A 15,315-nucleotide genomic window follows, 5' to 3' on the forward strand; every position below is an offset into this window, starting at 1 on the left:
CTCCTTTCGCGTTTGTCCCCCTGTCGTACCCCCAAAGAGCTATTCCGAAACTGAATTTGGCTCTTGGGCTAAAAGAGACCCTACACACACCCCGGATCTAAATACATGGATGAGCATGGTGCAAGGAATCAGGACCAGAGACTCGGCACACCCTGCGCCTGCCCTCTAACACCCTTTTTACCTTCAGATCGTACTTCCTGTGCACAGTGAGCCTGTGGCTGAACATGTTCCTCATGACCAGCATGTAGCTCTCCTCGTTGTCAACGCTGAGCCGGTACATACCGAGGAACTGGGGCAAGAGGGTGCTCCCGTGACACTTCACGATGTACTGGAAGGAGACAAAGAGGGTTAAGGAAGGAAGGAAAGGAAAGGAACCTCTCGTGCAAGCACTGAGTCATTACTGACTCTTGGAGGGACGCCAGCTTTCGCTGACGTTTTCTTGGCAGGCCTTATAGCGGGGTGGTTTGCCGTTGCCTTCCCCGGCTGTTATTACCTTTCCCCCAGCGGGGTGGTTTGCCGTTGCCTTCCCCGGCCGTTATTCCCTTTCCCCCAGCTAACTGGGTACTCATTTTACCGACATCGGGAGGATGGAAGGCTGAGTCGACACGAACCGGCTGCCTGAAACCAGCTTCTGCTGGGATCGAACTCAGGCCATGGGGAGAGTTTCAGCTGCAGAAACTGCTGCTTTACCGCTCTGGAAGGAACGCGTGCCAATTCTCAAGGAGCCCAACACAGAGGGAGGCAGCCCAAAGGCTGGAGGGCATGCATGCATGGCAGCGAGTGGGCTTGAAAAATAAAGGGTAGCAGATCGGAGAATGGAAACCAGAGCTCTGCGAAACAGTCCAGTTCAAAAGCCACAAACTTTCCTGACTTTTGGGTAAACGAGAGCTAGCGAAAGGCAGGATCTGGAAGCATCCCATGAGTTTGCCAAATGGCATCCTGATAATGTAAGGTTAGATTTTTAAAGATACCTTTCAAAGGCTTATGGTTATAAAGAAAATATTATGGGCACTTCAACCAGAATGGGACAGTCTGGGCTTTGCTTTGGTCCAAACATGAGACTCTCTCTCTCTCTTTCAAGATGACAACTATCCCTTGCCATCACTTCTTGGTTCTCACACATCAAACTCCAACTTTCTTCACCTCCAACCTTGCAATGGATCACAAAGCTGCTGCCTTTTTTGAGCAACAAAGCCCAAGTTAAACAGCACTCTACATCTCCCATCATAATGGTTCAGACGAACGACCAACAGTGGGAGGCAATGAATCTCCAGGCCCTGTTTCCGTGTCAAGGGCGTGGAGGGAGGCTTTCCCCAAGCTCGGGCCATCCAGATGTGTTGGACTACAATACATGCTGGCTGGGAATTCTGGGAGCTGCAGTTCAATGCATCTAAAGGGCGCTAGGTTGGGGAAGGCTGTTGTAGTGAGCCACATAGCTTTGCCAAAATAAGAACTGCCATGTGCGTGTTTTTCTTTACTTTTCTTCTCTGTCTAGCAAGGGTCCTGCATGTCTTGATTAAGCCGGTGATCCAAGAACTGATCATTTAAAATATTTTCAGGAAAGAGAGCAGCTGCTGCTTCTTCACCCCAGAATGCCTTTCTGCAGCCTGAATCCTGTTTTTCACCCAGCATGGTCTCACCTAATTAAGTACACGTCACACTGAAGGCTATTAGGAAGTGCAAACGATGGTGTTTCGTCATGGTCAGTAATGTCCTTTTCACAAATATCTGCCTTTTTGCTGAACGGGATCTGAAGAAGAGTTCTGGTGAACTCAAACTCTCGTTCACTACTTGGTGAATTTTAATTGGTTTTAATAAAGGCTATTATACTACTCCTACGTAGGGTTGCCATGTTCTGAATCCACAAAACTGGGACAGTTTTTTGGGGGGGAGGGGGGGGGATAAGATTTTTTTGTTTTTTTAAAAATGAGCAATATGTAAAGGTCTAGGGAAAGAAAAAAAGCTATCTAAGCTTTAGTTATCTAACACTGCAATCCTATGTGTGTTTATTCAGAAACAAATCCTACTGAGTTAAATAGGACTTATTCCCAGGTAAGTATGCATAGGATTGCAGCCTAAAGTACTTAAGCACCTGGAAATAAAGAATAGGCAAAGAGCAGTTTAAGCAAACAAACAGAAAAAATGACACTAAATTACATTTCTCCACCAGTTCTCAAAAGCTAGAGGAGACTTCAATATGGAGACTTACACTCCACTGAGCAGGCTCAAGGCACCATTTCGGAGGTTGGAATTTCTCCAGCCGGCTGGAACAGGAATCCGGGATTCTTGACTGACTGGCCGGGACATTTTGGAAATGCTTGGAAACCGGGATATTCCCGGTTTTCCAGGACGCATGGCAACCCTACTCCTACGGTTTGGACTGCCCCCTACATCCTCACCCGAAGGACCAAAATGGCTGCCTATTCTCCCTGCCTCCGCCCAAAGTAATACCTGCAACACCAGGTCTGCGTATATTCCCTCTACCCATCATCATAAGGCCCAAGCGGAGAATTTGTTAGGTTGCAGAGAGAATCCGGCTTATGCTTTGAACAGTTGTAGAGTGCCCAGATACACGAGGAGCTTTATAAATAGTAATAATAATATTATTCTTAGATGGTGAAATGCTCAGCATTCTCTGAAGGGCAGTTTTTTATTTCTCTTTTGAAAATCGCCTTACCTGGTGGTAATGGGACAGAAGACTATGCATATCAGCCACATCTTCACTGGAGATCTCCTTTATGACCAAGGTCCTGTCGTAGGACAGGAGGAAGCGCCCCCCACCATCAGTCTCATAGGTGGGAGGACTGCGCGTCAGCGAGACCTAAAAAAGTCAGAGAACAACCCAGTGATGACCAGGCTCTGTGCCTGCAGCCCTGGCATGGCTGCTGCAGCAAAGAGACCAGACCCCCTACTGAACAAAGAGAGAGAGAGAGAGGGGACGAGGGAACTAGACATAATGGCTAGATTTCAATATTGTGTGAATACCAGGTTGCAGAATGGCAAATTCTTTTCCCAGCACGGACTGCACACACACACACACACACACACACACACACACACACACACACACAATATATGGAAACTGCCTTACGCCACAGGCTCCCCCCTGACTGGCGTTGTCAACAGAGCCTGGCAGCCCCCACCTCCCAGATGTGTTGTACTGCAACTCCCATCATCCTCAGCTGATGAGGGGGGTGGAAATAGAGCTGACTCCCTTAAGATTCTGAACCAAACTTCTGGGCTTTGGAGGGTCACATTCTATTTATTGCCCTTTCGGTTGCCCTCTTCAAGGGGGCAGTTATCTTAGAAAGGCTCTTAGGGCAAAGGAATGACGCAAGAGCTCCTTATGTTCTCTTCAGCCCCACATGGAGCACATTTCCATAGGCCAAGGCATGCGGGACCAAGGCAAGATCAGATCACTCTAGGAATGGGCGCAAGTGGCACACAGGCCTCAGTTGTGCAAACGCACTCTGGGCCAGCACCTGGGCTAATCTGGCCTGCTTTTCCCTTTTCAAAGTGCTACAAAAAATTGAGCCACCTGATGACAATGAACGCCAGAGAGCCGGCGGCTTTCGCTGCTTCTTGAGTAAGCCTTGGCTCAGGTTCCAAGCTTCAAGGTGCACCTTGGCAGGCCCAGACCGAAAAGGCGGCCATTCTGAGAAATGCAAGCATTGGGGCTGCCGGCCACACCTCCTTTGGGCCATGGAGATCCATTGGCCTACAACTCCCATTAGCCTCACCCAGCATAGCCATGGGTGAGGGATCATGGGGGTTGTAGCCAAAACCACTGGAAACCCACAAGTTTCCCGCCTCTGGTCCACCAAGTGCCAGGCTAAAATTATGCACCAGAAGCAGAGCCACTGAGACATTCATTGCCTCAAGCTATGAGAAGCCATTTCTACGATCTTGCATCTACAACCTCTTGACATCCACTGAGGCACCCACTGGGGTCTTACCATCATTAGAAAGGCTTATTTTATTCAGGTGCTTCAGAGAGAGTCGAAGAGCTCTACAGGGATGGATTGGTTGCAATCCCTCGCCACAACCTTATACAGTAAGGGCACAATCCTATGAATGGCTAGACAGAAAAAGTCCTAAAATTCCAGCATGTCTCAGCCAACATGGCTGGATGGTGCATGCTGGGAGTTGTAGGAGTTTCATTCTGTCCAGGCATGCCTAGGATGACATCCTAAAGCAAAATTGTTGTTCTCAGGTTACAGATTGGGTTAGGAGGCTAAGAGCGTCACTTGGCTAAAAAAGCAGTCCTTGTGGCCCCTTGACAGAGTTTGGGAGCGGAGGCATAAGGTATTTCAGGTTCCTGGATCAGAGGCCGGCGACAGTGCTCTGACCTCTGACCCAGGAGCCTGAGCTCCCCGCCCCCCTCCTCCTCACAACCAAGCTTCACGCCAGCTGCCTCTATGAGCTCACAAATGTGAGCTCAGAGGGGAGGGAAAGGGGGCAGTTTTGTGGGCAGGGAGGGGAGGAAATGGGGGCGGCCAGCTTGCGAAGAATCCTCCGGCCACCCCAGCCTCCTTTGCTCCTGCTCCACAGAGCTCCAGCTAGACGGGCAAATCTCCTGTCTAGCGAAAATGCAGGGCCAGAGGAGCACAGAGGTGACCATCACCTCTGTGCTCCCTCCCACTCTACACAGGGTGCCTGCCAGCCTCCAAGTTCAGAGGCCGATGGGCGTTCAGGCAGGACTGTGCCCTAAAGCTACTTAGGCAAGATTGGAACTGGGGACCTCTAGCCCCTGTCCTACTCTATCTCCTTTTGGGAATACAGGCACAACTAAATATCACAGCAGCTATTTGGAACAGTTAGAATTACGATGGCGTCTAGGCAAGCATATCCAGGAGTAAAGATACTAATTGATAATAACCCACTGGCCTTATCCCCGCTCCAAAATCAATTTCTCTCGAGGGAACGCACCTGCTAGCAACTGCTCCAATGATCTGATTGCAAGTCCAGCAGCCTAACATGGGAGTCTTAATTGTACGTCGAGCAAAGTAATTTATAACTCTCCAAATTAACTCCACTGGAAGTGTATAGTATGATTTATGAGTTGAATTTCAACCCTGCTTCTAACCAGCATTCCCGTCGTGTCTTAAAGCAAATTACTGAAGTCGGACATGTTTCTTTATTTAAAGCTAGCCAAAACGTAATATAGAACAGCATTAAAAAGGCATCACCACCCCGAATGAAGCCAGCAACAAAACAGCTGTTTGTTCGCCTTCTCCTGCACCAGCAGAACCCTTCTGAAGAAAAAAAAGCCATATTCAATTCTCTGAAGACAGGGAACAAACTTGGTCTGGTTAGCATCTTAGGAATGAAGGTCTGCAATGAGGGTGCCACCACCGAGAAGGCCTGTAAGGGTATATGTGGCCACTAAATGGTGGGTTAGAGTGAAAAGAGGGGACAACCTTTCATGGCAGAGAGGGGAAAATACCACATACAAAGTTTTGTGCAGCCTTGTTTAAAAGGAAGGGTAGGCCTCCTCACCTGATAATCCTGGTCATCGATGTTGAAGCGTTCGCGGAGATTGCGGAAGACCTGTGGGCAGTACTCCTTGAATTTGAAGTGGCCGGGCAGATTTTCTCTGCAAGAATGAAGTGGCAAATATCATTAGCTACTACACCACAGTTTGGCCTGAATAGGCAGCAGAATGAGGTGGAAGAGATGCGGGGGGGAGTGGGAGAGGTACATTTTTGAAAGCTCTATGTGAAAAGACAAATTTAGCACATCAGTGAGGAAGATTCTAGCCCACCCCGATCTCTGCTGTCCTTGTTTCCGGCAGGGAGGTGTTTTTTTTTTAAATTATTGTTTAAAAAATTGATTCTCTCCACCTTGCGGTTTAAAATGGTACAGTCCATTCCATCACCTTAGGACTCTGTCACCTATGCAGGACAGGCATTATGTTCTCCTGCCGTAGAGGGAACAAGCTCACCCTTGGAAACAGCCCATTATAACACACTTGTGTAAATAGAAAGCCCCTTCTGTTTCCCTTATCAAAAAGCCAGCCTTCCTTTCCGAGAAGTGAGCAAGGCTCAAGCAAGTAAGAGCTACCAAGTCAATCTGGGCATTAACTCAGTAATCTGTGGGCTGTGCTCTGTAATCCTCTCACCATTAGCCTCCTCTACCACATGGCGTAATCCTCCATCATTATGTGAATGGTTATATTACCAGCTAGGCAAAACAATCTGCCTTTAATACTAAGCATCAGCCGTCAGGCAGAGGGGAATGAAGGACAGTGTGTGTGTGTGGTCAGCCGGAAGAATGATCCACCTTTGTATGTACTAGCAGACTGTTCAATACTTTTACATGAAGGAGTCAAATCACACAATCCCTGATTGTTCTGAACTGCTGCAGCCCTAGGAGAGCTAGATCATGGATTGTATCCAATGGTAGTCTTACTTAAAGTATACCCATCGAAATAAATGGGGCTTAAGTTAGACTAGCACTGATTACAATTCCATGTGATTTCCTCTCCACCAACCCCCTCCAATGCTCTTAAATTGGACAATGCCCTTAATCAAATGTCAATAATAAATACCTTTACGTTGAATACATGGTTATATATAATATTAAATAAAATTAAAAAATGACTTGGCATCATCACGAATAAGGGTGTGGGTTTTTTTGGCAGATCAGAAGTACTCATACCATTGCATTTTTCTTGAAACTTTGTTTTGGAGCCAAAGCACGGAAATGGGAAAAGTTCCATACAAACATGGCCTAAATGAATCTTCCCCAATCTGATGCCGTCCAGATGTTTTGGAATTCAATTCCTATCAGCCCCAGCCAGTATGGTCAATGTTTGGGAATGCCAGGGTATGTAGTTCAAAACATCTGGAGGCATCAGGGTAGGGAAAGATGTTGTAAATGAAATGAAATGCATTGTGCATTGTTTAAATACACAGCATATCCATTTGTAGCCTATAATTATTTATTTTTTATTTATTTAGAGTATTTTTATCCCGCACCTCAGCCAAAAAGGCTCCCAGAGTGGCTTACAATTGATCAGTAAAGAAGACAGTCCCTTGCCCTCAGGCCTACATTCTAAAAAAGACATGACACGCAAGGAAAAGGGGAGGGGGAGGGAAGAGGGAGAAAAGGAAAAGAAATTAAGGAGACTGTTCAGGCTGATGGAAAGGCCCTGTTCCCCCCCACCCCCATCTCTGAATGGAGGGGCAGAACAACAGCTCCTTCTTCTTCCCCACAGGGTCATGATGAATGTTAGCCCTGTTCAGGTGTGTGTGTGCAACTGAAGCAGGCTCTGAAGGTCTCTGCCTGCTCCTGTCTCCCTCGCTTTGTATAATGTTATTTCATGGGGTGGGTGGGTGGAGTAATGCCACCCCAAAACAAAACTGCAACAACACTGGCCAGTAATTCAAGGCAACAAAAAATTCACTAGGGTCAACAAGATACAGGTCAGTGTATGTGTGGCTTCAGAATAATGTTTCTAGTCCTCATGACTGGGACAGAAAATTCAACTGTAGTATATACATGCAGGTTTTTCAGGACACAGCCATTTTGATCACCAGGGAGCAAATACTCCTTCCTCCAATCTAGTCAACAAGAGGGAAGAGGTGTGTGAAAGCATGAGATTTGTGGGAACATCAGAGACTCTCATAGTCAGGGCTGTTAGTGAGAAATGGTCGGTTACCCGATATTTGGCAGAAGTGAGAAGGAAAGGTCCAAAGACCTCCGGAGGCAAAGCTATGCTGAAGCACAGTAAAGATTTTAAATAAATCAAAGAAGAGAGACTTGAATGTGTAAGAGAACGGTAATGGATTGGGGGGTATAGGAACTTGAATGTCACTTTTGGTAGAAAAGACGGGATACAAATCAGTTAATTAGATAAATAAATAAACTATGAACCTACTATGGCAGCTGACACAACCTGGTGTCCTGTGGACTACAACTCCTGCATATGATGGAGGTTGGAGTCCTACACATCTGGAGGGAACCCGGTTGAGGATGGCTACCCTAGGGCATGTGCATTAGGAAGTGCCATGCGTCCATGAGGCAGACTTGAGCACATCCCTTGCATGACGCAAGGTGCCAGGTCCCAGCACTTGAAATTAACGGATCTCAAGCAGCACGGGCAAAATGACCTCTGGCCAAAATACTGAAGAGTGACCAGCTGTCAGGGCTGAAGTTGGACTAGGAAGGTCACACACCTTATGCCCTTAGAGCCCCCCACGGTTCCTCACCTGTTGAAAAGATGGTTGTTCACCTTAATCTTGGAATTGGCTTTGAAGTCGTCAGGGAGCAGCATTACCGGCTGGGGAACCTGGCTCAGTTCGTTGATCTACAGTGAGAAAATAAAGGCAAAGCAGTTGGCTTCTCTTGGAGAAGAAAGCCCACGCCAGCCCACCAGTCAAAGCCACCATTATAACTCACCCAAGCCAGGAACCTGGGCAAAGCCTTGAGAAGAGAGTCCCTTCCTACTGAGTAACACCCTTCCCAACCTGAGCTTCGGGCAGTTCAGGAGAAGTGGCGAAGCTATGCCATTAGCCATTCCGCATACGTGGGAGAGGGAAATAGGAAATAATATTGTCTCCCAAACCAGCTTTCCCTAAACTGGTGCCTTCCAGCTGTGTGGGACTAGAACTCCCAGCATCCCCAACCACAGTAATTGGATGCTGGGATTTGTAGTCCCACACAGCTGGAGGGCACCAGGTTGGGGAAGGCTGCTGTAAAGGAGCCCCATGCTGTTTCAAAGCTGCATCAGAGCAGCCAATGAACGAATATGATACACACACACACATACACACACTTACAGGAAGAGACCTCCAAAAAGCTTGTATTATCCCCCCAAATTAATATAGCCAAGCACAGCAGTTCAGACAGGATTAGCCTTTGATAGATTAAGTTAGAGGCATATAGTAGGGAACCGCCAGACAAGACAATGGGCTTCAGATACAGACAACTGAGGGGGGAAGCTGGAATTGTAAGAGCTCTAAGGAAAAAGTTGCTTCTAGTCAGGGCAGCTACACATCTGGCTCCAAATCCCAACCACTCAAGCATGTGACGTTTTTGACCTGGGCTAAACTATGACCATGAGCTTATTTTGGGCCTCCGCTTGACCGTACTGGCTGAAAGTTTCAGACAGATTGTGGGAGGCCCTGAGGATTCCCTTGTTGAAGAAGAAAGGTGTAAGAATTTGGGTGGGGAAATAGTAGTGATGGGGAGATGACACGGCATAGGGCAGTGGTCTTCAACTGGTGGGTTGTGCCCAAAAGTGGGCCACAAGGTCAGTCCAGCTGTTGCCGCCATGTTGGGCATGGAGAAAATTGTGAAAGTGGGTCCCATGTTGCAGGTTGGGAGTCTGAGGTGGGTCTCCGGTCAGGACCATTTGAAGACCACTGGCGGAGGGAAACCATGACGGACATCTAGAAAACTCTAAACAATGAAGAGAGAAAAGGTCATTCTCTTTCCAAAATGCAAGAACACTAGCTTGGATTCTGACTAAGTTAGCAGAACTGAAGTTCCATTGATTTCAATGGCCCCCAAGTCATGACTACCGCATCCCACTTATTTCAATGAGACACAACTGACTTAAGGTGCAATCCTATCCACACTTACCTTCAAGTAAGCCCCATTAAACTCAATGAGATTTACTTCTGAGAAGACATGCATAGGACTGCATTGGTTGTCTGGATCCAACACTCTGTCTAGCTCTCCCTGAAGTGGCAGACCTGTGCACAGACCCCTTCAGATAGCAGTTAGGGGTCCACACAAATGAATGCCCCCCCCCATATATAAATCCCTGCACAAGGAAGGCAGAACCTCAGGTCAGAAGACAAGACCTAAATTCTTCTCTCTGAAATGTGGTTTGGGACAAGGAGGAAATAAAAACAGACAGCTAGCATATGCAGAACAAAGAGAAGGAAGTATTCCTTCATGCAACACATTATTAACCTTTTTGGATTTGTTAGGGTGACCATATTTTGGAAACCAAAAAGGAGGACAACATGGTTGGCCCCCAAGGGGGCGTGTCCAGCACCAAGGGGGCGTGTCCAGCACCAAGGGGGCGTGCCCACCTGAACATAGCCTTGGTCACATGTCTGATTTTACAGCACACATTTAAGACAAATCTGTTCTACATAACATCTTAATGTTAAAATCACTGAAATAAAGAACAAGTGAGAGATTCAAGGTATCTGAAATTAACTTCACTCACTCCTACTTTTGGAGGTTTTGCTGTACTTCGAAGCTTTCGCTGTACTCTGTGTGTTACATTCTCCCTTTCCCTCAAATATCTTTTCTGACTGTATCTTCACTCATTGCAAGCTGCTGTTGTTGTTAACAGGGTTTGCTACTGGCCGGCCGGATGGCTGGCTTTTTTTAATTTCAATTTTTTAAAAAAGCTTGTGTATAATTGTCACAAGTTTCTCTACTCTAACATTAGTGTGGGTGTTGTGGCAGTGAACACTACTTTGCCCATCCACCCTTCTCACTTATATACATTAGCTTCTCAAGGCTTGTGTGTTGGCACTTCGCACATCCAGACTTTGAACTCCTGTCTACTTCCTGCACAAACATGCGACTCTGAAACACTCTTCCTAATGCCCTGCGTTTCATGCCAGCACCATGGGGCTAAGTTACATATGTCTCTGGGTTGTCTGTGCAGCCTCTGTTATCTCTCACTCTAAGTCATTGCAGACAAACCAAAGCCTCCAGACTCAAACAATCTCTCTCTCTCCCCCCCCAAAGTTTCCCAATGGTTCAGCTAGGCTGCACACTTGTGGCTCGGGATATTGCTTATTGCAGGTTATTGCTTGGTCATGTCTGGTGACTATTATTATTATTATTATTATTATTATTATTATTATTATTATATCCCACCTTTTGCCCAATACTTTAAGAACCTCTGCCACCAGCTGCCTCCACCTCCTCTCCCCTTGCACAACTTTGATGCACTCTTAAAACACTCTGCGTGGCAAGCCAGCCTCAGGGCCAAGCTACAGGTGCATCTGGGTTGCCTTCAGCCTCTCTCTGCCTTATGCCAGCCTGCCAACATTTCCAGCCTCAAATAATCCCCCACCCCCCTCTCTCTGCCAAAGTCTCCCAACGGTCCAGCCAGGCTGTGCACTTGTACCCTGTGGCTGGGGGTAGGGCAACAGCTTATAGCTTGGTTGCATCCGGTGACTCTTGTTTTTTAAAAAAACTCCACCGCCAGCCGCCTCTGCCTGCACCAAAACTAGACTCTGAGACACTCTTAAAAAGGCTCTGTGTGGTACAGCAGCCTCTCAGGGCTCAGCTACAGCCATCTCTGAGTTGTGGCTTCAGTCTAACTCTGTCTCTAAGAGATATGCCAGCCAGCCAAAGCCACAAATCTATCTATTTTTCTCTGGTATGCATTTCAAATGTTCTGCATTGCATCCCAGCAGTGCAGTCAGAGCCTAGCTCACAAGTGTACAAAGTGAAGTGGAAGGAAGTGGTAGCGAAGCAAAGCAATGATATGCCAGGTTCCAACATTTGCAGCAACAGGGCATCCACAAAGAAGAGAGCCTCCCTCTCGCCTGGCACCCTACTGTTGGTCGTGAGAGTTTTTCTCTAAAGATGACCCTTCATCGCCCATGATGTGGAAATTTGAGAAAAAGGCCTATGGCTCATTCTGTTTTGCCCCGTGGGTGGCTTTGACTGACCTCTCCTTTCCCACATTTTGATTTGTGGATGCCTTGCCTCTGCTGAGCTCCAGGTACCCGACTGGACACCAAATCTGCAACAGGAAAGGTGTCCTGCTTGCCCAGGACTTCTTACCTAAACACTGGAGATCCCCAATGCCAAGGGCTGAAACTGCTCAATGTGCAACATCCCAAAGAGGAGGTTTGACAACCTGAGTTTGAAGGATATGGCTCCAGCAGTTTTAAAAAACAATAATTTTAAAACTTTGAACTTTTAAAAAAATCCTAAAAAAACAATGGATGAACAGATCTGATTCAAACTTAGCATGGCTAAATCTCTCCTTAAGATCTATCATGGTGCCAACTTTCAGCCCTTTATCTTTAAAAATGTCATTTAAAAATAATAATTTTAAAACCTCAAACTTTCTTAAAAAACCTAAAACTCAATGGATGGACAGATCTGTTTCAACCTTGGCATAGCTAAAGTCCTTGCTAAGAGCAATCATGGCACCAAGTTTCATCTCTTTATCTTTAAAAATAACATTTTTTAAAAAAATTAAATCCTCAAATTTTATAAAATTCCTAAAAATCAATGAATGAACAGATCTGTTTCAAATTTGGTATGGCTAAAGCTCGACCTAAAAGCTATCATGGTGCCAACTTTCAGCTCTTTATCTTTAAAAATGATGGTTTAAAAAAATAATTTTAAAACTTCAATTTTTAAAAAATTCTTAAAAAATCAATAGATGAACGGATCTGTTTCAAATTTGGTGTGGCTAAAGCTCTACCTGAATCCTATTATGGTGTGAAGTTTCATCTCTTTATCTTTAAAAATGATGATTTTAAAAATAATAATTTTAAAACCTCAATTTTAAAAAAAAATCATAAAAAAATCAATGGATGAACGGATCTGATCCAAATTTGGCATGACTAAAGCCTTTCCTAAGAGCTACCACTGTGCCAAGTTTCATGTCTTTAGCTTAAAAATTGACGGAGTTATAAGCATTTTTGTTAATTCTAATTAGAGCTGCCCTTTGGAAAAAAATTCCAGATTTCCCCTCCCCCTCCCAGATTTGTCAACAAAAACCCGGACAAATCCAGGCTAATCTGGTCATATGGTCACCCTAGATTTGTTGCCTCAGGAAGTAGTGAGGGCCAGAAGCAGAGATGGAGGCTAGGCCTACCAATGGTTATCAGGCACAATAGCCAAGAATGGAACCTCAAAGCTGGAAGAAACACATCTTTGACTTTCAGATACTGAGGACAATCATCAGAGAACGGTAAGTAGACAAATATAAAAGATAAGGGTGTAATCCATTTTCATCCTTGGGGGTGGCCTGTTCCTTTGTGCTCTGCTGGCAAACTTCCCAGGGATACCTAACTAACAATGGACACAGAATGCTAGGCCAAGAGGATATTTGTCTGACCCAGCAAGGCCTTTCTTAGGGAAACTTGTGTCAGAAACAACACAAGGCAATCTGTACGTGACCCATGAACATCAGTACTAGGCTGTTTGGGCCACAGCCCTTCTGTCAGCTCTTATATCTTTATTTATTATTGCATTTATATCCCATCTTTTTTCCACCAAGGAACCCAAGGCGGTGTACATAACTCTACTCCTCTCCATTTTATCCTCACAACAACAAACCTGGGCTGAGAGTCTTTGACTGGCCCAAAGTCACCCAGTGGGTTTCCATGGCCGAGTGGGGACTAGAACCCGGATCTCCCGACTCCTAGTCCAACGCTTTAGCCACTACACCACACTGGCTCTCATGCAGACAGGGCTTACCTGGAGAGAAAAAAGTGGCATACTCATAATGCAACAACTTGGCAGCTGTTCACCCAATGCGGGTTGCATGCTTTTTCCCTTCACAGAACTCTTTTCCAAGCAGGATGAGAATCGAGATGCCAAGCACCCTCAGAAAGGTGAAGGACAACCAACTTTGGCAATCTGTCTATTTGAGGAAGTCCTAAAGCTTTTAAAACTTGATGTTGTGCAGACTTCTACTGTTACTTTCTACTGTTAGTTTTTCCCTACCCTGTGCCTGCTTACCCTACCCTGTACCTGTTTGCATTCTCTTCCCCTCCTTATTGTTTTACTATGATTTTATTAGAATGTAAGCCTATGCGGCAGGGTCTTGCTATTTACTGTTTTACTCTGTACAGCACCATGTACATTGATGGTGCTATATAAATAAATAATAATAATAATAATAATAATAATAAGTGCAAGGCAACAAGGGCGCTTATTCAAAACCACACCTGGAATAGTTACCTCCCAAAAGGTGAAGACCTTTTTATTCTCCCAGCATTTTAACAGTCTATAAATAAATTTTAACTTGGCGTTTTAAATTTGTAATTTTGCATTGCTGCTGTTTTTATCTGGTTGAGCTTTTGTATTGTATTTTATATTATGGTTTTATACTGTTGTTTTATACTTTGAATGTTTTTAATTTGTGTGAACCGCCCAGAGAGCTCCGGCTATTGGGCAGTATAGAAATGTAATTAATTAATTAATTAATATCCTGCTCTCAGTCAAAATTCCCTCAGCCTTTTGCTGCACGCTTCTAAGCACCACTTCCCTGAAATAAAGAAAATATGTTCTGCATGCCACTAAAAAGTGCAGTAAAGCAATTTTAAACTATACACCGAGTAAAGGTCAATTTTGTAAAGTGCACACATTTTGCAAGGTAAGTAAACCTCCTCATTTTCTTCTATTTTGCATAATTTAAATAGGATGATGATGATGATGACGGAATATTCCAACTTTGCCTGACAAGGATCTATGAGGAACACTGAAGCCCTGCACTAAATGATAGGAAGACTTCTTCAGCCACCTCCCCGGCTTCTGAGATTACAACAGGCATTAACGGCACACCTTCAACCATATATTTACAACCATAAGGGCTAGAAACTTGCCTTTAGGTAAATAAATAAATAAAGTCAAGTTTAGCTCTTCGAGATGCTGAACTCCACGCGCAAAGCCACACTCTGTGGGTTTCTTCTGCTCCCACAGAATCAGTGCATGCATACAGCCCTGCTAATGAGCAAAATTAGGATTGCAATGCACATTCACGAGAAAGAAGTGGTAGGTATTCTATATTGACTAACGGTGAATACAGTGTGCATTTTGCTATTATTGATGAACTTATCGCATTTTCACTCCACAGGGTTCATAGCAGCTCACACATTCTTCCCCCGCAATCTCCGAAGGCAGGTAGCTGAGAGCCAGAGCAGCTGAGCTTCAAACAGCAGCACCTCCAGCCATTCAGGCTGAATTACAAGACTATCCCAGTTCCTGTCAGTCATCAATCGGACCAATTCAGTTTAGCAGCTTTTATGCAGTTCAGCCTTTTTGGAAAAAACCAACATTACCGATACAGGGATAGGGGCCGTCTGCAACAACTTCTCTCTGGCTTATAAAAGCAAGCCGAGGGGGTCTGACTGGGTGGGTCCAGGGGGTGATAAATGCTTCTCTCCGGGAAGGAGTGGTCCCTGCTGTCCTTAAGGAGGCAGTAGTGCGACCACTCCTAAAGAAGCCCACCCTGGACCCGACGGTATTAGGCAACTACCGCCCAGTTGCAAACACCCCTTTTTCAGGGAAGGTACTTGAGAGGGTTGTGGCGGAGCAACTGCAGGCATTCTTGGAGGATCCTGATTATCTAGACCCATTCCAGTCTGG

At 45.6% G+C, this 15,315-nt stretch overlaps 1 protein-coding gene across 4 annotated transcripts in view; it reads right to left on the bottom strand.

Moving 5' to 3' along the window:
• The window catches only part of PIP4K2C (phosphatidylinositol-5-phosphate 4-kinase type 2 gamma), a 43,705-nt gene that overhangs the window by 22,082 nt on the left and 6,308 nt on the right, over positions 1-15,315 (bottom strand). For 3 of the 4 annotated variants that reach the window (XM_063119205.1, XM_063119204.1, XM_063119207.1), the window contains exons 2-5: positions 8,214-8,311; positions 5,500-5,596; positions 2,678-2,821; positions 182-328 (exon numbers count right to left, since the gene is read on the bottom strand). In XM_063119205.1, the coding sequence (XP_062975275.1) occupies positions 182-328; positions 2,678-2,821; positions 5,500-5,596; positions 8,214-8,311 (486 nt within the window). Of the gene's footprint in view, positions 1-181; positions 329-2,677; positions 2,822-5,499; positions 5,597-8,213; positions 8,312-8,403; positions 8,444-15,315 lie in introns of those variants that run through there. The other variant, XM_063119206.1, reaches the window with a different exon arrangement.

This window comes from Elgaria multicarinata, chromosome 3, assembly GCF_023053635.1.
Source record: "Elgaria multicarinata webbii isolate HBS135686 ecotype San Diego chromosome 3, rElgMul1.1.pri, whole genome shotgun sequence".
Taxonomy (NCBI): Eukaryota; Metazoa; Chordata; class Lepidosauria; order Squamata; family Anguidae; genus Elgaria; species Elgaria multicarinata.